This window comes from Hirundo rustica, chromosome Z (assembly GCF_015227805.2).
Source record: "Hirundo rustica isolate bHirRus1 chromosome Z, bHirRus1.pri.v3, whole genome shotgun sequence".
Taxonomy (NCBI): domain Eukaryota; kingdom Metazoa; phylum Chordata; class Aves; order Passeriformes; family Hirundinidae; genus Hirundo; species Hirundo rustica.
In genome coordinates this window covers 39,087,819-39,111,664 of record NC_053488.1, presented here as the reverse complement: position 1 = coordinate 39,111,664, position 23,846 = coordinate 39,087,819, and the positions used below count along the sequence as shown (strand labels likewise).

At 35.3% G+C, this 23,846-nt stretch overlaps 1 protein-coding gene across 11 annotated transcripts in view; it reads left to right on the top strand.

The window, feature by feature from the left end:
- The window catches only part of AGTPBP1 (ATP/GTP binding carboxypeptidase 1), a 75,044-nt gene that overhangs the window by 20,920 nt on the left and 30,278 nt on the right, over positions 1-23,846 (top strand). For 10 of the 11 annotated variants that reach the window (XR_009208640.1, XM_058424235.1, XM_040089840.2 and 7 more), the window contains 17 exons: positions 143-274; positions 2,106-2,199; positions 3,844-3,881; positions 5,415-5,623; positions 6,034-6,211; positions 7,612-7,709; positions 8,725-8,841; positions 9,426-10,135; positions 13,647-13,730; positions 13,986-14,072; positions 14,159-14,307; positions 15,758-15,845; positions 16,538-16,682; positions 19,366-19,519; positions 20,264-20,444; positions 21,822-21,951; positions 22,314-22,445. Coding sequence is in view for 10 of the 11 variants with exons in the window: in XM_058424235.1 (XP_058280218.1) it covers positions 143-274; positions 2,106-2,199; positions 3,844-3,881; positions 5,415-5,623; positions 6,034-6,211; positions 7,612-7,709; positions 8,725-8,841; positions 9,426-10,135; positions 13,647-13,730; positions 13,986-14,072; positions 14,159-14,307; positions 15,758-15,845; positions 16,538-16,682; positions 19,366-19,519; positions 20,264-20,444; positions 21,822-21,951; positions 22,314-22,445 (2,726 nt within the window). In the remaining variant the exon portion in view is untranslated. The remainder of the gene's footprint in view (positions 1-142; positions 275-2,105; positions 2,200-3,843; positions 3,882-5,414; positions 5,624-6,033; positions 6,212-7,611; positions 7,710-8,724; positions 8,842-9,425; positions 10,136-13,646; positions 13,731-13,985; positions 14,073-14,158; positions 14,308-15,757; positions 15,846-16,537; positions 16,683-19,365; positions 19,520-20,263; positions 20,445-21,821; positions 21,952-22,313; positions 22,446-23,846) is intronic. The other variant, XM_058424233.1, reaches the window with a different exon arrangement.

Sequence of the window (23,846 nt, the reverse complement as noted above, 5' to 3'; positions counted from 1 at the left end):
GGAGTAAATTAGAGGGATGGAAAGAATGGTGGAAAGTAGATAAGCAGAGTTGACATCAGTAGAAAGAATTCAGTAATTTAACTTCTATTTTTTTAATAATTTCAAAATTAGTGTTATTGATCTTGTATTTCTTTGATGTCAGACAAGAAGATTGGTGTGAAAGCGAGAATAAACGGTGCCCTAAACATATCATTGAATTTAGTGAAGCGTAATTTGCAGAACCACAAGCTAGTATTGCCATGTCTTCAAGTATTAAGAGTTTATTCAACCAACTGTAAGTATTGCAGACACTTATTTTTTTTCCCGTATGAATAAAGCTTTTTATCTAGATAAGGTTAAAATATCAATGCTGAGTGCTTATTTAATGTTAGTTATTTAAACTGCTTTTTTTCTGAGCAGTTCCTCTTTAGTCCTCAAAACGCTTAAATTTTAGAAAAATAATTTTTTATGAACACTGCTATTGGATGTGTAGAATTTTGAGCCATCTAATTTGCATAAGTGCTGATATTTAAAGCTCTAAACCAGAAATGCAATAATTTTGCTTACAGAAGCACTTAGAGTTAAATAATTATTCTCTTTATTATTCATTCTCATGTTTTTTAGTCCTGATGTTTTGTTTGCTTATTACCAATTTAAAACTTGGTTAACACAGAAAATATTTCAATTTAACCTAATTATTTCTCAATTTAACCTTTTCCTTACTCCTTTTATTCAAGAGCTCCACTCTCAACTATTGGACTAGTATTCTTCCACAAGAGCGTAGTTGTTTGGGCAGGCATTAGGAAGTTGATGAAAATAGTGTGGTTCTTTCTGTGTCTCTACTGACAGTTAGATGCTCTTAATTTTTTTCATTTGTGCTTGTAATGCTTGTTAATCTTATTTAAGTGCAAGAAATTGAAAACGTGGCCATGTTCCCTGCAGAGAACTGATTTGATAATCTGTAAGATTATGTTTTCAGGTCAATTACATGAGCAGCTATAATTCATAAAGCCCTAATATTTTCAAAATGTGGAAGCTTTATTTTCGTTGAGCTGTCTGACAATGAGGTAAAACACTTCTAAAATGAAAAGTCTAATACAGATAGTTACATTTATTAACACTGCTTATCTGAAAACTTACTTCATCCTGAGATTGGGACTAGTCTCTAATTTGATGTCCTAAATGAGTTCTATTTTTCTGTATTCCTCACTCTTTATGAAAAGAGAAATTAGTAGTTTGTAGTATTCTGATGAGCAGTACTTCTTCAAGTTTGTGTACAGTTACTATTAGATTAAGTCCTAACTTGACTTAGATTCTGGTATGATGTTGCTGCTGAAGATGACAAAATTTCCGCTTGGGTTTGTGTACTAAATTCTATAGTGATAACAGCATTTTTTATATTGAGGTAAATTCTTAGATGCTCGCTTCCTAGTTTGTTAGGAGAACATTTTGCTGAACTCACTCAGGAATGGAATTTCTGTGCGTTTGTCAGCAGTTCGTATTTTCAGATGGTTGTTGGACTACAAACAGGTACTTTAAGCACATATTTCTCCAACATTGGTCTTTGCATAATTTCTTTACATTTGCTCCCTTTCAAAAAGATCGCTTCTATAATTATTTTTTTCTAAGAACATATATTCATGACATGTATTTCAGGAAAGTTATACCAATTGGCTTTTTAAAATTTTATAGCAGACTCTTGGATTTCAGATCCTGGTGAATATACCTGTTTGTCTCAATACTGAAGGGTAGTAGCAAATCATAGAACCTGAAATTTTAGAAAACTTGCTGTTTCAATGAACTGTGAATTTCTATAAAGAAAATTCTTTTTGTGTTGTATCTTAGTAACAAAGAAAGTAGAAGCCTGCATTGGAAATAGTATGTGGTTTTATTTGTAAAGTAATAGTTAATTTTTTGTCCTTTTCCAAGTTTTATTAGGATTGGATCATCATGCTGATTATGTGCGGAGTAGTATCTGCTTGTCACTGTATTTCTTAAAGGACAAAAATGTCTAACATTTTCTGTACTTCAAAATTAACTTGTGTGAATTTTAGTTTTGAGTATGGATCTTTTTCTTTTGCCTTTCTTACTACATTATACTAAAATGGATTGCTCTTAACTTCCAGCTGTAAATGCAGTATCTCTGGGAAAGAATGGAGTAGTAGAACTGATGTTTAAGATCATTGGCCCTTTTAGTAAAAGGAACACTAGTCTTATGAAGTAAGTACGATTTCTTAATTATACTGTAAGGTAAAACCTTGTATACTTCTTTCAAAACTTACTTGTAAATGAAAAACAATATTGGTGAAATCAAATACAGTTAATATTTGAAGATTAAAGTGAAGGGAGATGGGAAGGAGTGGCACAAGTATGAAACATTCTAATTTTCCCCAGCAGAGTAACACAACATACTTGAATGTTTAGCTGCAGTACTAGTAAAATAATATACATTATTTTTTTATATCTAAAATTCCTACATGGAAACTGTACAGTGGTTAACGCCAAATCATAACAAGCAGATCAAGACAATCCCATTGCTTTTCAGTTTGTTTCTATAGCACCAAGCCTGTCAGAGTTCAAGAGCATTTGGACAATGCTCTTGAACACATGGTGTGACTCTTGGGGGTGGTGCTGTGCAGGAATGGGAGCTGGACTCAATGATCCTTGTGTGCCTCTTCCAGTTCAGCTTATTTGGAGATCTGCTTTGTGCTTTTAGTGTGACACTGTCCCTTTTTATTTGGTAATAGAATTTTCTTTCCATTTTTCTGAAAAGCAAATAGACTTACGGAGCAAGAACATAAAACACAGAATAGGAAGCCCCAGCAATATCTGTCTAGTGGGCTATTGATTAAAAAACCCCACTGTTTCACTGTGTAGGTGAAAGTGGGGACTTTAGCTTCCCACTCTAGTGGTGGTTGTAGATTTTGGGGGTTTTTGTTAGGTTGGGTTTTTTGATTTGGTGTGGATTTCTTGGGTGAATGTAGGGTTAAAAAGTAGCTAAGTGGCTATAGCTGAAGATAATCCTTTCTTTAGATACTCCACCTTTTTGAATTACATACTAGTGGAAAACAAAAATTTTCATCTGATTAGCAAAGTATTAATCTCATATTGTGCACATTCTGACTTTGTTACAAAAGAAATACTGTTATGTGATCAGAATTTGGTATTTGCGGTCACAGGAGTATTGTTCAAAAAAAAAGGTCCTGTTCCTTTAAGGCTCAGCTAAAATTCCACATATGAACGTACTATTCTATGATGTGACTAATCATGATATCCTTGTTTATGGTCCAAGATCAGATGCATCAAGTCTATCTTCACAAAGAGGGAAAAAATAAATATATACATTTTGTACTTGCACAGTTGAATTGATAGATGATGTTTGGGTACAAAAAAATTCTCATGTTGACCATCTTGTGTTGTAGTACAGATTGATGGGCATTGCTTCTCAGTATGTTCACATATACTGGTGGTATTGGCCTACAGTTTTCTAAAATAATGTCCTTTACTTTGTCAAAGTGCTTGTTCTGCTGCTAACAAAGACACAAATATCAGAATATCATAACCAGTGAGTGTCAGTCATAAACATTACATTGTCTCAGTATTTTTGCAAAAGCTGGAAGTTTGTGTAGACATTGCATTGATATTTTGAAGTTTTGTCGTCAGACTTCAGTTCCAGCAGAGATACATAGAGATCTTCTAGTAAAGTAAAATATAAAAGTGAAGTCTGTGCTACCGTGCAACCAGGAAAACTTGAAGTTAGACTCTGTAAGTCTGTAACCAGTAAATATTTTGTATAGTTTTACAGTGTTTTAGATTAAGCTTACTGGTTGGTTGCTGTTTTGACTTTTCTTGTTATGTTGACAGGGTTGCTTTAGACACACTTGCTGCATTGCTAAAATCAAGTAAGTGTTTGACTACAAGAAATTGTCTACTTGAGCTATAATGGGGGTGTGTGTATATCAACACAGCAAAGCTAAACATCAAGTCGGTGGCCAATAAAAATAAGGCTAGGAAACCTAGAAATAAGTTTCATCTGCAGTTTCTGGTGCTTTATTTATGTTGTTTATGTTATTTATTTATGCATGTTTAAACATGCATGTTTAAAACTTGGTTACTGTTTCATCAGTCATACAGCAGAAAGGCTGCCCTGCTTCTGCAGAACTGATCTGGATCCAAGGTGGACAAGTATCTTTTTACATTCACTCAGCCATTCAGTAATAGATGTCTAAAGGCACTCCTGTGCCTTTTTTTTTTTTTTTTTTTTTTTTTACACATACATCTGAAAGTATCTGTTGGGGATGGCTAGGGAAAATACAGTATTCTTCAGTATCTTCCTGAGTAATTAGGACTTGGGTCCCAGTAAAAATCTGTCAGCGTTACTCATGAAGTGGAATTAAAGGTAACAAAACCAGTGGTGTGTTTCCAGATATGGACTGTCTCAGCCAGCAACAATTGAGCCACACAAATGTAAACTTTGCAGATTTTGCACCTGCATTGTAACTAGCAAGGAATTAAAAACTCATTTTCTCCGAAGAGTTGTGTTAAAGCAACAGCATTCATAGTAGTTTTAGTGGAGTTGAATAAGAATTGAGATGTGGTGAGATTTGCAGAAAACAATTTCATACAAATGGTGGGGAATTTCTGTAGCGACTATCACAGGGTGCTGAGTTTATTTATGTTTATTCAGTGTGATACCTTGGTCTTACAGGTTTGTGTATTTATGAATTTTGCAATTTCTCCTTGGGAAGTTCAGGGACACAAATATTTCCAAATTGTTGTCAGTATTCTATTCTGCAAATTGACAGTTAAACTTTAATATTGGGGAGGAAATGAAGTGTTCAAAAGGTGTGCCTTTAAAACAGGAGGTCTTGTTCATATATTTAAAGATGTGTTCTCATTAGTGGTTTTAACTTGTAACTTCATAAATTTTATATAAGTAAATATTTTCATAATGACATTAATCTATGTATTACAACTGTCATACTGTTTACCCAGTATTTGGGCTAGAAGTATTTTCAGCTTATGAAATCTGAGTGGTAGTTGTAAAACTGTACGGATTGCAAGTAAAGTTTGTTTCAAATTTTGTGTGTGGATAGTGATAGATATACTTCGTAAAAAAAATTTTGTTTTTTAATTTACTGCATGACAGCATCTTGCAATTACCTTTTTAAGTATAATGCATGCTGTTCTTCTAATGAACCATGAAAATTACATGGAGTGTTCTAAGAATGGAGCTTAGGCTGCTGGTTTCAGTTATCCAGTCATTTCTATTTTGGTTGATGCAAAACTCTGCTAAGGGTGGCTAAAATACTATTCAAACTGAAACAATTCAGTTACTTGGATAAAACGAATTTCAACATTGAAAGTAAAATTTGAAAGTGATATTGAAGTCACTGAGCAATTTTAATTTTCTTTCTTAACTTTTTTTTGCAAAGAAACAAATGCCAGGAGAGCAGTAGACAAAGGATATGTGCAGGTGCTTTTAACAATTTATGTTGATTGGCACCGTCACGACAGTCGACATCGATACATGCTGATTCGTAAAGGAGTGTTACAGTGCATTAAAAGTGTTACAAACATCAAACTGGGAAGAAAAGCGTTTATTGATGTCAATGGGATGAAAATTCTTTACAACACTTCACAGGTAAGTTTATCATGATCAGGTTTTTTTATGTTGTTGTTTTTGCCTCTTTGGCTATGACGTCAGATTTGTCATATTTCTTTTACGAGATTCATGGTCATTCCTGATTATGGGAGTAAGGATTATATTCTGTACCACACTGAAACAATGAAAAAGTACAGAATTAAATTTGTATTTGCTGTTATTTTGCTGTGGCTGTCTCTGGGAGGGGCAGTTGAACTTAGTTTTAAAAAAGAGGGGGTGAAAATACCTTTCTATTTTGAAGTTTGGGTTTTTAGAAGAGGTGATTTTGAGTTGGTAGAGGTTTTTCTGTCCTTCAAAGAAGACATGAACCAACTTTTTTTGTAAATAGTATATAAATGTAGTTTGACTTTCAATTTGAGAAATACTTTTCTCTATTTTTCTGTTAACAGGAGTGCCTTGCAGTAAGAACTCTTGATCCTCTCGTCAATACATCCAGCCTAATAATGAGAAAATGTTTTCCCAAAAATCGTCTTCCTTTACCAACTATTAAAAGTGCTTTCCATTTCCAACTCCCAGTTATTCCTGCCAGTGGTCCTGTGGCTCAGCTGTACAATTTGCCTCCTGATGGTATGGTGATTTTGTAGTATTTCGTCTTTGAGAAAGTCTAATTTTGCTTTATGGAAGGTGAAATCAATTGCACTTCTTTGTGTTCTCTGCTAAACTCTGAGACACTTCTTAATGAGCAAAGGGTATGTGACTGTTGGTGTGGAGCACCAATTTCTAATGTTAAGTTTAAAGTGATAGAATTTTTTTCCAGACATATGTAGTTATAAAATAAAAGAGGAAACAAGGACTAAAAGGTGATGTTCACCAAACTCTGAAGTGTAAAGAATAGGCTGTATTCTAACTTAAATGGTCTCTCCTTTCAACTCGTGTGGTATATACAGTCTGTCTGAAACATGGTGTAGTGTACATCCTGTCTCACAGGAGCCTGTATCCCTTTCTTTCTGTTACTCTGTTAAGTTAGGATGTGATGAATTAAGATTAATGTGTGCTATTTGAAGCGCTGGCTTTTTTATGTTATTGTGGTTATTCCTTCATTTGCATAGTGAGAAAGTAGAGCTGCTTTCTTGGACTGTTGCAGTCTCTTAGAAAACACTGTACTGCAGACCATTTATATGGTTCTTTGTAGGAAATCAATTCACTTCATTGTGAACACCATTCATTATTTTCTGATAATTAATACATGTTCCAATAAGGTGAAACAGCTTCAGACTTGGTAAGCAACTAATGAAGTTGCTGTCAAAAAATTACATGAAGTGTCAAAGTCAGCTTATTAATATCTTTTATTCATGATATCTCCTGAAACAAAATGTTTCAGGAGATATCATGAATATCTCCTGATATATAGTCTGAAAGAAGTAAGCTATCCTATTGGGGTTCATGTGGGTCAGACTCCAGTAGTTCAAAGATGTTTATATTTTGTCCTCAAAGTAGAAAATAGATTTAGAAGTGTGTTTCAAAATGTACAGAAATCAAATCTCTGCTTTATGCAGTAGATTGGTGCTGTATAATACCTGTTTAGAAATGTCCAGATTTACTAAAGTGAACTAATGATACGGGGTTTTTAATAGGTTTGTTATCTGCTATAAAAAGAAGTGAAAAACCTAAGGAAATAGGATACATATTGCTTTAAAAGGAAAAAGCTCTGTATTACAAGATACGGAATGTTGGAGGGTGGGTAGAGGTCTGGCTTTATTAGAAGTATAATCTTGTATAGACAGTAATGTAAAAGCAGTACATGTAGTCATTCTGAGTACACTCAAAAGTCAGCATAATTTGTAAACCTCCGAATGAGCCTTCTAATGACAGTCAGCAAATCTCCTGCTTGGAAAACACTATGAGAAAACGTAAAAAAAAACCCCAGCACCAGTTTGCTAGTTGATTTTCACATTTTTTTCAAGGAGTAGGTGAAAAAGGAAATAGACCCAGTATGATCTGCCTTACAAAACCTTTTTGTTTTGTAGTGGATGATGTTGTAGATGAAAGTGATGATAACGATGATGCTGAAACAGAATCAGAAATTGAAACTGAAATTGATGTTGACAAAGACCAACATTTTAAGGTTGGTAGAGACAAAATTAATAGGTAAAAGTCAGGTATAGCAATTTTTTATTTAAGTTGCTTGAATCTTGTGTATAAATGCATTTTAAGTGTTAGAAGCAGTTTGAGGAGGTTTTCAGGGCAATTTCTAAACTTAAAAGAGCTTCAGAAACTTAAAGAAGGTGGGTGCTGCTTGAAAGTATCAACCATTCCATTCCTCTTCAGATTGCTTCAGGATTTTTATCAAAATTTGTCTGCTTACCACTTGATGTATCTAGGGTGCAGTGGAACAGAACCACAGACTCCTACGGCAATGTGCTCTTCCCAGCTGGTACTTCTCTCAGCCTGCTTTTCTCACATAAGCTTGTCCGTATGTAGGAGCTGCTCTAACTTTTCCAGCATTCTGGACTGGGATTGACTAGATCAGTGTTTCAGCAAGGTAGCTGAAGTTCAGCCCACTGTAGAGGTAGACATCATACCTCTCACTGTTGTACCACTTAGGGAAGGTATTCTCATGTTCTTCAGCTGCCAGTCGGGACATGGATGAATATCTGGTCAGAACTGCCTTATTCTATACTTTTATGTTACATGTATTTAGGATTTAATGGAATTGTGTGTCCATGATCTGGAAAGACTTACTTTATTCATGGATCTCATGTGCCCTGATGTGTCTTCCAGAGAAGCAGTATTGTGTTATCACTGCAATCAGGTGAAGTCTTCACATTCCAAGTTCCAGTACTGGGAATATGCACTGATTTCATGTAAAATCTGATATCTGTGTATGATAAGTTTGGATGAAAACAAGAAAATGGAGATGTTTGTAGTATTGCTATTCAAATTGAGGCTTAGGCACACTAATAATACTGAGCAGTCTTAAATCTTCATGGTGAAAGCTGCAGTTCAGTTAATTTTGAAATAGTGGTATTTTATCTTTTAAAGCATGGCTGTGTCAGGAGTAAAGGTGAATGTTTCAGATTAATATTGTAGAAGTTCATTAATTTTGGATGTAAGATTAATTTGTTCTGGTGATCTTTCAGAATGATGATATTGAGACTGATATTAATAAACTGAAACCCAGACAGGAATTGGGAAGACCCATAGAAGAACTGAGAATGTATGAGCATTTTTTCCCAGAACTTTCAGAAAACTTTCAGGTAAAGTGTATGATTCCCAGGACATTTCTGGCCGTATCAGGTTGACTCTGTAATATACTTTGATGTTCTTTTTTTGGTGGATAGTTCCTCTAGCCTAGAATCATGGGTCTGCAGTTCTGGACCTACATATGGGAATACTTTATCCTGGGTTATTTAGTTAGGTGTTATGGTTGCTTCAGTCTTATTGAGAAGGGTGTACTGTGGGTAGATGTAAAGGAAAACTGGTTTTCTGATGTCTAATTATTGCATACAGCGGAAAGTAAAATATTGAAGAAGGATATGAGATTTCTGAGAGTATTTCATTGCATTAGGCATCTACTTAAATGCTGTGCACCTACTTAAAATAGGTAGTTAAAATATCTAGGCAATTGCATTGACTTTATACTTTGTTATTAATGTACTCCTTGTTATTGCTTTAAGGCCTTCTTGTAAAAGATGGAAATTTGGTGCTCTGATGCTTTATAACAGCTGTCACCTTCTAAATTACATTTAAAACAAGGACGGAGAAATATTTCTAATATGCATGAAACTTGGGAACTGTTTAATAATTTTTTAAAGTATTTTTTCACCTTTGGTTTTTCAAGGACTGGGACTTAATTTCCAAGGAACCAAAGCCAAAACCTGATGCAGATTTGAGTGGACCTATTGTTGTTCCTACAGCCAGTGTGGAGCACTCTGCTGAAGCAAGCCCATCAACAAAAGGAGTTGCTTTAAAGGAGTGCAATCCTTTATTGACAGAGGAATACAATAGAAGACCAGTGTTTCTAGAACTACCAAAGAAAGATAACATGAAAGACAGTAGTTTACATCAGCAAGATGATCAGAGAAACACGCTTCCATCATGCCAGTGTCTAAGCCAAGAAATTGTGAAAGGCTTGGACAGAATCAGTCTCCAAAACAGTGCAAAAAATGATCAGTATTATGGTACAGGGTGTGTAGCAAAGAAGGAAAGCAAAGCTAGCCTTGCCACGCTTGCATGTGGTAAAGCCTGTGAGCATGTTTCACCCTGTGGAGGTAGTCTCTTTGAAGGATCATCTGTCCAGCTGGGAAAACTCTGCTGCACTGGAGTGGATTCAGAGGAGGAGGAGGATTCCAGGTCTAGTTCATCAGGAGAACATGTCATGCTTCAAGTTTCTGATGTATTACCAGTTCATGACTGTGATCTTTATCTTGAAATGGTGAAGAACACAAAGTCTATTCCAGAATACTCAGAAGTGGCCTATCCAGATTATTTTGGCCATATTCCTCCTTCATTTAAGGAACCGATTCTGGAAAGGCCCTATGGGGTGCAGAGGTGAGTTAACCATTTTGCCTTCTTTATTATTGTTTTCATTCCTTTGAGAAGTGGCATTAGGATGAGATTAACCTGATGATGTCCAGAGGTCCCACCCAACCCTAATCATGATGTGATTAAGAAGCAATGTTACACTGTTTACTCTGGCATCTAAAACTGTTTCCAGTGAAAAGCAGTTTGAAGGTAAGTGAGTAGGCGTTGATCAGTGTAGAGTCATAAAGAAGAACACAGTCTGATTCTGTAATTGCTAATTCTGGAATTCAATTTCTAAATATGAAATTCACTTTATATTCTCCCTTTCTGCCTTCCCACCATTTCCCATGTAAATGTTGTAGTTTGCAAAATAACAAACCAACCTACAAAACCCCACCACCAGCCAAACAAAAAAATCCTCACCTGAATGTGCCTTTCAGGTCTTAGTCAAGATAGGATAGTTAATGATTAAAAGATTCTTCACCTCTTTTCTCTGCTGAACTAAAACCCTGTCTTTCAGGGAAACATAACTGGAAAAAGTTAAAAAGTTAGTGCACTAAAGTGTTTGGCTTTAGTGTTCTCAATATAAGAGAACTTAAAGGCAACAAATGCAGAGAATGCAGTTTGTGTTAGGTCCTGCGGAGTAAAATACAAAAAAAACACGTCAGCACACCCTTTTATTTCTTCATGGAGAGCTAATAGAAGATGATGAAGAGTGATTAAATTCTTAAGAATAATTTGCAGAAGTGGTATGAAGAGCTGGCTAATACACATAGTGAATTACTGTAAAGACATGTGAGTACACTAGCAGAATGTATAGTAGTAGCTATGAGACCTTGTCACTTGCCTAATTTTGAGATTGAATGCCTTCATCTTTATACTCGTAACTATAACCAACTTAATGAGTTTCTTTGTATTTATATTTAGATATGAAAATGATTAAGAGATTAAGTGTCTTTATGTGGTTGAATAAAAATCCTTCAGCTGTTTTACACAAGCAATGAGAAAGTGATTTTTGTAGTGAAATTACAAGTGCTGAGTCACTTACGACATAATGAATATATTCTTCAGGGTTGAAGGAGGAGAATCTTCCCTAGCAGGTTATTTATTGGATAGATTCAGCTGATTTAGAAGGGAGATAGTCTTGAGTCAGCAGTCACCTAAGAACTTCATTTAAGAAAATCTTACAAATCCTTATGTATGTTTTTATAGTAATTAATAATTCTGAAATTTCCTAACTAAAATTGAGTGAAGTCAGATACAATTTGTCATTCCAGTGTTCGTTGTTAGATATAAAGCACTGGAAAAAGAAACCTTGTACAATTATACATAAAGATGATTTCTAGACCATGAAGATAATTTTAGGGTTTATTTTAACTTTAAAATGTTTTATTTTTGTTGTATTTATGATGAAAGTAACTTTTTGAGGTCTTGTTTAATCAAGAATAAAGCACCAGGTAATACGGATAAATTTGAATCAAGAATCAAGAATCCTGCACCACATTTTTAAGGAACGTGGTTTTAAGAAATTAGTTTTCTACAAACAACTCAGTCTTGCAACATAACAAACTTCTGAGAAGGGAACTTGTTGAAAAAACATGTTATCTTTTTATGATTTCATAGTTTCATAGTTTATAGCAGATTGTAAAAATTAGTTTGGTAGGGGACATGGAAAAGCTTTAAAGTCTTTTACAAAGCTGTGTCCAAACTCTTGGCATTCAGTGTGATTTATATTCTCCATAATGTAAGCGCTTAGCTAGCTACTGCTTATTGGGTAGGTCTTATTTAGAAAATAAGTGGTTGCTTGTAATTTGAGAAAATATTGTGTCGGGTCTAAGGTGTGACTTCATGGACTTTCTTTCTACTTTTATTAGAACAATGTAGGGTTTGGGGGGGGTTTTTTTTTTTTGGTTTTTTTTTGTTTGTTTGTTTGTTTTGTTTTTTTTTTTTTTTTTTGTATTGCAATGTGCCAGGAGGTTAAATGCTTTTGAATTTGTGCTTTGGAGTGCTTTTCCTTTCTCTTTTAAATTTAGTAGCATGTAATTATCACCAAATATCTCACCAATGTATTATTGTTTGGATAAATGCAATTGATAATAGCTGAAGTGTTTTATACTACTCTATACTTTCAGGAAAAAATATTATGTAGTAAAAAAACATATAAATTTGGAGTTTAATTTCTGCTTTTTTCTATTCCTTTAAAATCTAGTTGGGTTGGGGTATTTTTCTGTATACTTTAGTGTTTTCTAATCATCAAGATCCACAAAGGAGTAATTTCTCAGCACAGGGCTAGCATCAAGAGTGTTGGCTGTAGATTTTTTTTTTTTTAATTTTCTTTAAATAGCTTAACCTCCTGTTTTGGAACATGGAAATGTCTACTACTATTTTTCCTTGAAATACTTGAATTTCTTGAATACTAATTCTTTCATCTGCACTGGTTATTGTAATGTTATTTAAGTGCCATTATTATTTATAAAATATTGATTATGGATTTTCATTGATGGATTTTGTCTTGGCAAAACTCCTGTGATATTAGGAGGTGTTATGCCATTTTAGAGCTGAGGCATGCCAAGATCGAATGAGTTTTCTAAGATAAAGTGTAAGGTCAAAAATCTGTAATTCTGTCCTGAACCTATTGAGATGGACTGCGGTGAGTCAGCCTTGTCACAATGTTGTCGGTATTTTGAATTTGTGGCTTAATTACCTTTTCAGTTAATTTCAATGTAATAAAAATGTGCTAGAGTTGTGCACTCTATCTTCTATTTTTCATTTGTTAACAGTATTTATTTTAATTACACTGAGAATTTCCAGCCTGAATATACTTTACCATTCTGTTCCTGTATTCTCCATTGTTAATCTGCCTCGTTTTCTTCTTATTGCAGGTGCAAACTTTTCCACACAGCTCTGCTATTATATTTCATTCTTGAACTGCAACACATTCTTACTTTTCCAATACAGGACCTAGATACTGCCAGTTGTGCAATGGTTTTGTGATCTGGATAAGCACACACCTGGCATTTGGCTGACATCACCAAATTCTTTCTTACTTGTTATGTAGTCAATAAATGAACCTAGATTTCTAAGGGTGAAAAGCTAGTTCACTAATACACTCACTGTATGACCTACTCCCTAAAACTCTTTAATTTTGATTATGGTAGGATTCATGTAAGTTACTAATGTTATCATTTGTTGTCACGGATTAAAGCATTATCATAAGTAATGTTTGAGTAATTTCTGCTTCTGTTATAAAGTATAAAACTTCATTTTTGTCCTACAGATAAAGCCCAGTGAGCTGTGTGCATGAAAACTCAGTTCCTTCACATAGAGATACTGGATTCAGTCAGCTGTGAATGCAGGTGTTTAAACTTAAGTACACCTTGAGTTTGCACACATAAGTGGGGGTGAAGCTGAGGTCTGTCTAAACTGTAACACTGTTTTCATATCCATTTTGTTAGTTTTGCTGTATGAGGCAATTCCTCTTTCGTGATTTGAAACAGTAAGTGACAATTTAAATGAGAACTTTTCTTTTCTTTTTTAGGAAAAAAATCTCTCAAGATATTGAAAGGCTGATTTATCAAAATGACATTATAGATAGAGTTGTGTATGACCTTGATAATTTGAGGTAGGTTTTTACCTTTCTGTAAACAATGTTCAAGTAATACTCTAAGCCAGTTCTGCTTTCTCTGTGATGTGACTCATAATATTTACAGCAGATTTCATACAAAGTTTCATCTGACATAACAGTGTTTTTGCTATCTGGGCTATATTTGGAGGAAGGATCAAAATAGTTTCTGAATTGCCAAGTGAGGACTAAAAGAAAGGTATTTGGTTTAGCTGAGTTTGTTTTATTAATTTTGGTCCTCTTTTCTACTCATAGTTGTTCTGTACCAGAGGAGGCAGATGTTTTGAAGTTTAATTCCAAATTTGAATCTGGAAACCTGCGCAAAGTTATTCAAATAAGAAAGTAAGATATTTCAACTCCATTTTTCATTGTTTAGGCCTTTTAGTGCTGCTTTTAATGATCATCGATATATTTTTGTTAATTTTCAGAAATGAGTACGATCTAATTCTGAACTCAGATGTAAATAGCAATCATCATCATCAGTGGTTTTACTTCGAAGTCAGTGGAATGAAAACAGGCATTGGTTACCGGTTTAACATCATCAACTGTGAAAAGTCAAACAGTCAGTTCAACTACGGTAAAATATATTTCCCATACTTTGAGAAGAAATATGTAAAAAATATCAGTACTAGTCAGCTTAGCTGTTTCCTTCCCTGTTTACTTCCACAGGATTAGCAGTATCCATGTTGTCAGTTTAAATTCTTTATTTTAATAGTACTTCTAGAAAATGTTTTGACAGTTGTAGCTAAAAAGAAGAAATGCATCTTTAACCAAAGGCTGTCAGTTTTTAAAATGAGGTTTTGTTGTGAGGCCAAAGCAGAAGAAATTTACTGGTAACTGCAACTACAATTTTCTTAGGACCATTGGGCAGGGAAGGACAACAACAAAATCTTTTGGTTCACATAGATCAAGAAGAATGACAGTTGTCATCATTAATCCATTTCTGTGTAGGGCTAGATGTGCATGTAAATGGAGACATTCCAAAACAGTTTTGTCTTATTAATGGTAAGGGAAAATAGGTCTACTTTGAAATGCTGGGGTTCCTAAGTGGCCATTGCTGTTTCTAGTAAGTAGTGTTTGCAGTGTGTGCCTCATTCAAAGGTTTACAAATGGCTGACTGAAAATACCTTTCTTCCTCTTGTATGGGAGTATGCATGTGGTGTGTCACTAAGCTTAAAATGGTTAAATGTGGTTTTTTGCTGTATATTCTGAAATTTGTCCTTTAAGAAGGAAAAAAAATTTCCTCCCACCTCCAACTTCAAACTTGTGTTACTGAGTAATATTGTATCCTCCTTTGTCATACGCTTTCATCTACGTTGCTAAAGTTGCAGAATACCAGGTCGCTTAGACCAGTTTTAGACAAGTGATAAAATGCTTTTAAGTTACTTACTAATCTTCATCAATCAGCTTAGATTTTTTTGATGTTGTGCGTACTTAATTAACAATTTATTTTGATTTTTTTTAATACACTGACTGAATCAGTGTGATTGGCTAATTATCTAATGAATAAATGATACTCAATTAGTATTACTCTAACTTCATATTAAGTATTCAACTTAAGTTTACTATCAAAAAATAGACTTTAAAGAGTTACTTGTTAAAAAAAATGTCAAGAAACATCAGTTAGTTTCAGTTATCTACATGAATGGATGATAGTATCAATATTTTGTGTTCTCTGTGAAGCCTTTTTGTAGTGTGAGTTGGATGGGGTGGAACTGAAGACTGCTTGTAGGCTACCATACATGCAAACCTCAGCTTTCATTTAAACATTCAGTTTTGGTCTTCCATAGGTGTTACTCTTTTCTTTAGTTGCTGTTTTCTAAAAATAAGCAATCTTTTATCACCTGGTTTAAAAAGCATGCAGTACAGTACCCATTCATTCATGAAAATACAAATGCAGTCTGATAGTGAGTAAATAAGTAGAGGTAATTTATGGACTTGTATGGAAGTGTTGATGTGGTCTGTTACTGCTAATTATGTTTCTGTTTAAAGGTAAACATTAAAATGAGATGCATTTTTTCTTCCAGGTATGCAGCCCCTCATGTATTCTGTTCAGGAAGCACTACGTTCTCGACCATGTTGGACTCGTGTTGGGACAGATATTTGTTACTACAAGTAAGTAGATGCACAAATCAAACGTGCAGCTAATCTTCCACTCTAGATTAACATGATGTACAAGTTTTGAGGAGAAATACTTGTTTCTGCATTTGGTAGTTCTATGTTAATCTGTGGTTTTTTTCTGAGTTACTACAGAGAGTAATATATGTGATAGAAACATACAGGGTCTCATTTTGTAAGCACACTACTAATATTTAAGTTGTTGATATTTTATGCTTTTCTTAGAAATTGGACACTGTTTCTGGGAAGCTTTTAAGGGAACGTATATGTGCGTGCTTACTTGAAATCCTATTAATAACTTCCAGTAATATTGACCTTATGGTCCTTGTGATGAGCCTTCTGTAATCTGTGGTGGTATTGTAAAGGAGCTCTAAAACGCCGGATCAGAATGTGCAGCATACGGATATGTAATCCTTCTTGGTTGTTAGCTGTTTGCTTACTTCTTTTGTTTGGTTTTGTTTGTTTGATTTTGTTGCTTCTTTTTGTTTGCTCACCTTTTATTGGTGTGAATGAATATGCGTATCGGTTATAATAAAGTATCTTTAACGCTGGTGGGAACCTGTATGTACATAAAGGAGAAATACAGTCACTAAAAATTCTTCTGACTCTTAGAATATGTGTTCAGAAAAAATCAATAGTATGAAAAAAAATTACTCTAGTGGGTGTATTACCTTCATTTTTTGATTTAGGAATCACTTTTCAAGAAGTTCAATTGCTGCTGGGGGCCAGAAAGGAAAATCCTATTACACAATTACATTCACAGTGAGTTTCCAACATAAAGATGATGTGTGCTACTTTGCTTACCATTATCCATATACATACTCAACTTTAAAGGTGAGGAGTTATAATCTGTTACATAAATTAATATTTACAATATTAGTATAATATATAGTATTCATGACTGAATGAATTTTGTTTCTTTTTATGAAGTTCAAAATGTTCCTTACAAGGAAGAATTTTCATAATATTAGTGTTTAAATTGACAAAATGTGTAAGTTTTTCTAATGAGCAGTCCTGGGAAAAATAAAAGTGATTACAGGCTAAATGTGTTTCATGGGTATCAAAAAGATGATTATGTGACTGGAGCATCTCTCTTATGAGGAAAGACCTCAAGAAGAGATGACTGAGGGGGTACCTCAATGTCTGAAAGTATCTGAAGGGGGGGTGTTGAGAGGATGGATCCAGGCTCTCCTTGGTGGTGCCAAGAACTGGGACAAGAGGGAACTGTCGTAAACTGATGCACAGGAAGTTCCACCTGAACAACAGGAGGAACTTCTTTACTGTGCAGGTGACCAAGCCCTGGAACAGATTACCCAGAGAGGTTGAGGAATCTCCATCCCTGAAGAGTTCAAGCATTGTCTGGACACAATCCTGTGCAATGTGCTATAAGATGGTCCTGCTTGAAACAGGGAGGTTGGACTAGATGGCCAACTAGATGACCCATCCCTTTCAACCTTATGCATTCTGTGATTCTGTGATAATTGACTGGAAGCAGTGCTAATTTGATGGAATGTTTGTGCTTGAGTTAAATGGCTTGCATCCTGCTGTTGTACTTTTTGATAATTAAAGCTGCTGTAACTAAGATAATTAGAGATCTTTTTACATTTGTGAATTGTCTAAAGAATTCTTCTGAAGCCTTTAATACTAAGCAAAATTTGTTTTGCTAGAAAGTCTCTTGTTTGCCTCTGTCACAGCAATAAAAGCAAAGTAGAGGATTCAGTGGCCAGTGTATAGCAGCTTTAAATGGAGCTTTTCACTAAACTATGCCAGCTTTTCAAAGAAATATCTGTTAAGAGATATTAGAAACAGCTGCTGCTTTCAGCAGCTCCTGGTCCTGGAGGTTCCTCCTGCCCAGCTGCCAAGGCCAGCCAAGGCACCTCGGGGGCATCTCTGTCCCAGGCTGATGGACATGGCTGCTGCTTTCCTGTTTGCTTATATATTCACTAACAAGTCTGCATATGTGTCCCAGGGAGAGAAAGAGGCTTATGCACACACACTTGTGCATGCCCACTCCTGCCGTGCAAGGCTGGCCACATGGGCTGGCACAGACAAGGCAGACCCCTGTGTAACACTGCCATGACTTGCATTAACAGTTACAGACACTCCATCCTCCTCTGCAGTTGGTATGGATTGCTTTTCACTTGTAAAAGTACAAGCCATCCTACTCACAAGCATGTTTGTGGAGCACTGGCATGACTCATCCATGCCATAGCCCTGCCCCAGTCTTGGGTCTCTCTTACCTGCTGTGCAGGCCTCCAGTTTGCAGTCTAGTCCAGCCTGATGCTCACTAGCAAACAGATGTGTGCACTTGCACACTCATCTCAGAGGCACTCTGCACCTGTGGCTCTGCCCAGATGCCAGCATGGACTGTCTGCCTGGTAGATAGCCCTCCCTGGACCTGGGGCCCATACTCACTGGGTAGTTCACCTTCAAGTTTACTAGCAAGTTTTCACGTGTGCCCACACACACACCAGCTGCAGGGAATACATATGCTTGCCCCCCATCCCTAGCAGCTGTTACCAGGCACATGGTCTTGTAACCCATGTTCCTGCTGCAGGTGTTGTCACTGAGAAACTCAACCCTTACTGTCTTGTCCCACCAGTTGAGTTTTGATGGACACAATGTCCTTGCCTCAGTGGTTGGACACGAACACCTCTACCCACTGCAGTCACTGGCAGTGAGACATCCCCTTGCTTCTTTGCTGACACCACTGACTAAAGAGGCCTACAATGGCCTACAGCTCCAGCTGCTGGAGTCTGCTTTGATTCCATCAGTAGCTGGGACACAGCCTGTGGTACCCACAGAGACGCTCCTGAGAGGCTGGTTTCTCCAGCTACTGATGCTGAGACCCCTGTGCACTCCAGTTGTTGACCCCAAATTGACTTACACATGTCCTTTCAGTTGCACTAGTCCACACAGCGCTAGGATGCACAGGGTAGAGAGTAAGACTGCTCAGAGACATGGCTAAGGGCATACTGTAGGAATCAGGTGCTTGAGTTTTGTATAATACCACACCCCCCTCTTGAATGTCCCAAATTAATCCAGTTCCTCTAATCAGGTGAATATCTCCGAATCTTTGTCTGTAGATTCTTAAAGGCCTGTTCAATGAGAGACTCATGGCTTTGCTGCAATGGGTTCTGTAACGTCTCATCTCTCTGTTCCTGTGTCTTGATTTCTTCTTTTACTTACTACTGCTTTTTGCAGTGAAAGGTCCCTGATCAGATAACATTAATGAAACAGAGGTTCTTACCTTTTATATCCCCTTATAGTACCATCTAAGTACAATTATTTACCCGCTTTTCCTTCATATTTTTGAAAGCAGTTGCAAAAACAGACTTCGTAAAGAGAAGTATTCAGAGATATAAAAAATGGTATTTCAAGGTCAAAAGTAACCTAGAAACTGGAACATCATTTAGAACATCTAAAAGAAAGATCTATTAAATAGTACCTTTGAAATATGCTGTCATGTGTGACTGCAAAGGATTTCAAGTATTTTTTCATTATTTTTGGGATGAAGATGCATCTTAGGAAGCTGGAATCTATGCACAATCCTCAAAAGATATATTTTCGGCACGATGTTCTCTGTGAGACCCTGGCTGGCAACAGCTGTCCGTTAGTCACGATTACAGCCATGCCAGAGTCCAATTACTATGAACATATCTGTCAGTTCAGTGAGTATAACTCTTCTTTCTCATCAACCTAAAATAATGTAGAACTAGGTATTTGTAGAAAAAAATAAGGCTTAACTGCTATGTAGTGTAAAAATAGCAATGTAAAATAAGGGTAATGAATTTCCTGAAACTAAGAGGCATCAGTATTGAGGATTTGCTTTGTATTTAATAATGCTTACTTGTGGTAGTCAAACAAAGATATTCATATCTTAAAATGTACAAGTACATATTAAATATGTGTTTTAAATTTTTGCTGCTAGGTTTGTACATTACATTTTGCAGACAACATTTCTTGGAGAAGAACACTGGACAAGTAACTTTTTTCTTAAAATGTTGAGGTTATTTGTTTGTCAAAAAAAAAAAAAAAAAATTCATAAAGCTGACATCTTGCTACTGTGATTTGGCGTGAACTTTTGCCGTTTCCTGATTCGTTTATCCACCTCAGTATTTTTCTTGACTATTGGGAAAAAAAGTCATGCAAGTCACATCATAACTGCCAGCTCAAATTATTTGTGTAATTGTCTGATCAAATTTAAAGCTCCATTGTGATAGTTCTGTAATTAGCAGTCCTTTCAAAAATATTGTGGCAAGCTCTATCAATAATACCCATACTCAGTAATACTCAACTTATAAATGTTCTTTGCATTGTAATAAATGCAGTGGGCTATTGGATTTTTTTCCAATCAACAAACTGTTTACTTAGCTTAAATTGTATTTTACAATTTCTATGGATATCTCTTTTAGGGAATCGTCCTTATATATTCCTATCTGCTCGTGTACATCCTGGAGAGACTAATGCAAGCTGGGTTATGAAGGGAACACTGGAATACCTTATGAGCAATAGTCCAAATGCGCAATGTTTACGGGAATCTTACATATTCAAAATTATTCCCATGCTCAATCCAGATGGTGTCATCAATGGAAAGTAAGCATATATTTACTCACAAATATTTAACCTGTGCGCTAATTCTTTGCATCAATATTTAAAAATCAATAATCTAAACTAATCCTGCAAAGATACAAAAGCAATACTTACATGATAAAAAGCAACAGACACTTGCAGTATTTTTGGCATCTTAAAAGGCAAAGCATTATATTCCTTCACAAATATCAGTTTTACAAGAATATTTTCAGTTGTTCATGGATGATAATCATTCCTGTGTGATTTGATATGACATTTTAATTGTCTCTCTGTCTTGGATTTGTGTAAGAGTGTTGTATGAGACCACACCTGAATTTAGGGAAAGCTAAACAAATTCAAACAAGTTCATGGTGTACATGAAAAAAAAATAGTGCCTTATATTTGAGAAAGCCTTTTACATAATTTTTTTTTAAAAGGTGGAAAGTTAACAGGTGTGCAAGAGAAAAGATAAGAGAGTATCCTGGTTTGGTTGAAGTTATTAATAGTTATTTCAATTGCTGCACTTTCCTTAATAAATTTAAGGGATATTTCAGAACGTTTTGAAATTGCTATGAGTAAACGTTGAGCAGTCTGCATTGACTTGGTTGCAGGGAATTCATGTGAAATGGATATTTTGCTATGGTGAACCTGCAGTTTCTATTCATCTATTATAGGTACTATTTTAAAAGGTTTTGTGGGCAAAATTATAAAAATAAAACTAATTACAGATTTCAGTAGAACCTTGTCTTTATATACGTACAAGAATGTGTATACTAGAACACGTGTAATTAAATAATTCAGGAGATACAGGGACAATAAAGCTGTCCCAGAAGACACAGTCCACAGGCAAATGTAGTAAAGATAACTGATCATGATCATTAAATCCTTCAAGTTTAAAAGTTCTTGCTGATAGCTGACTGAATACAGAGATTATATTTTTGTTTGCTGGTTTGTTTGGTGGGTTTTTTTGGTCCTTGTTTTTCTCACAGCTCCATGTCTCTTAACAATTTCAAATTTCAAGTATTAGATTTCTAATTGACATTAGTCTCTAAATTACAGAAGACACCAAAATTGTAAATATACTATATATATGAAATTACTGATTTTGAACTAGAACCTGGATAGAATTGCAAGCCTTCTGTTTCAACAGCAAATAAGTAATATTACAGTTGACTTCACATAAGAGGCTACTTCTAATTTATTTTTAGATTTTCTGTAACATAGCTTAAAACACCCCAAACATTTCTATTATTAGGCATGTTAGAAAATTGAAGTTTGTTTCTTGCTGAACTCCTTCCAAAGAAGCAGTGGTGATGAGGAAAACTTGAGGTGGGGGGGAGGCTTATATAAAAGTATAATAATACAGACTACATCATGCGTTTTTCCACCCCCCCACAATAGCCACCGTTGCTCTTTAAGTGGAGAAGATTTAAACAGGCAGTGGCAAAATCCAAATCCAGATCTGCATCCCACTATTTACCATGCTAAGGGGTTACTGCAATATCTGGCTGCTATAAAACGTTTGCCTTTGGTAAGTATGTGTGTGTAAGCAATTCTGAATATTTTTAACTTTATCTATGTAGCTAGTCTATAAGTTAAACATTTTGATATGGTCTTGTAAACCATGGCACGCTTAAATTTGTCTTGGAGAACTGGTCTTCTGGAAACCTGTAGATGTAAATCTGTTACATTGGCTAGGCTAGAAGGTTAAAGCTTCCTTAGATGAATCACACACTTTTTGTCTTAACGCACAAGTTAATTATATAAAGGATTGAGCTGCCTAATTCTTTGGAACACTCAACAGTACAAATAAGAAAGGTTGTCTTTCTATTACTTTCATAAAATGTTAATTCCATATGCCTTGGGTTTATTTTGCCAAATTATTTATTATAGGTCTACTGTGATTATCATGGTCATTCTCGTAAAAAGAATGTATTTATGTATGGCTGCAGCATCAAAGAGACAATGTGGCACACAAGTGTAAATGCCGCCTCTTGTGACCTGATGGAAGACCGTGGTTACAGGGTAAGTTTTGACATTTGTACCTTTTATTTGGCATGGGTTTGGAACATACTTTTGAAATAGTATCCTGAACCTATCCTATGCAAATCATGACTCTATAGCATAAGCAGACTTATTTAAAATTATCTCTTTGGTTTTTGAGTGTACTTCAAAGTACAATTCATGAATTGTACTTTGAGCTTTAAACATTAAGTGCTTTATTTTTTTTGTTTGTTTCTTAAAGCCAGTATTTTTTGTGTTTTATATTACTTTTATAGAAAATAGATAGAAAATATGTTTCTGTGAATTTATAATTACCAGATTAAAAAATGAGACATTGAAATGTGGCAAACAATATTCTGCTGACAAGGCAAAAAACAAACTGAATTGTTCTGAGAAATACTTATTTTTATATACGGAAATAGGCATGATTCCTTTTTATTTATTCCTTTATATAAAGATGTGTAGTTAAGACATGTGCTCCTAATTAAGTATATATAATAAACTTGCACAAACACATTCTCTGCATTGTATAAGCTTTCAAAAATGTCAAAAATTTAGAGAATTGTTTGTTTCATGGAGTCTTACATATGTCTTCTGTGTGTCTCCCTCCACTGCTGCCTCATGGGAGCTGCAAAACTGTGACCTATAGATGTCCAGGCCCTGTGGTTTTTTGAAAAGATCCAGAGTTAAGCTTTGACAACATGTGAATGCGTGTTAAAACACTTGTTATGCATCCTTGAGTGTAAATGAGTACAGATGCTTTCTGATTTCTTTTCCTCTTTAAATCTCCCTAAAAAAACCCCAAAAAACCCAGAACAACAACAAAAAAATCCCTGCGGCTTCTTGATCTTCTTGTGTGAGTTCTTGGATGTAGAGCTGGATGCCTATCATGTCTGCTGTTCCAACACATTTATGTGTACTTTTGTCACTTCAGCCTGCACTGCTGTATTGCACAAAAGACAGTAGTCAATCAGGGCTGTTGGAAAATGCCTTTCATTTTCAAAAAGGTGGACTGAAATGTTTGGGCAAGCTTACACTAATGGGTTTTGTATTACTACTGAAATTACTACTGAAATAATAAATTTGAAGCAGTCATGTGTTTCGTCTTAACTGACACAAATAAAAACTGGAAAGTACAGTCAAATATCATTAGTCAAATATATATTTGTGTGACCTTTTCACTGAAGCTGTCACATAAACAGTTATACTGAACTTTGATTCACATGCTTGAAGTGAAATATGCACCTAGTGCTTTGCTGTATACAAATGAATTTTATGTGTCAATAAAATACTGCTTTTGTTAGGTCTGTAAGTGGGATTTCTGAAAAAGTCTGCTGTTGAATTAAATACTTACTCAGAGTATGTGGTACACTTAATTTGAGCAAACTTAGCTTTATGAGTTAGGAGGGATGGTGATCAGCT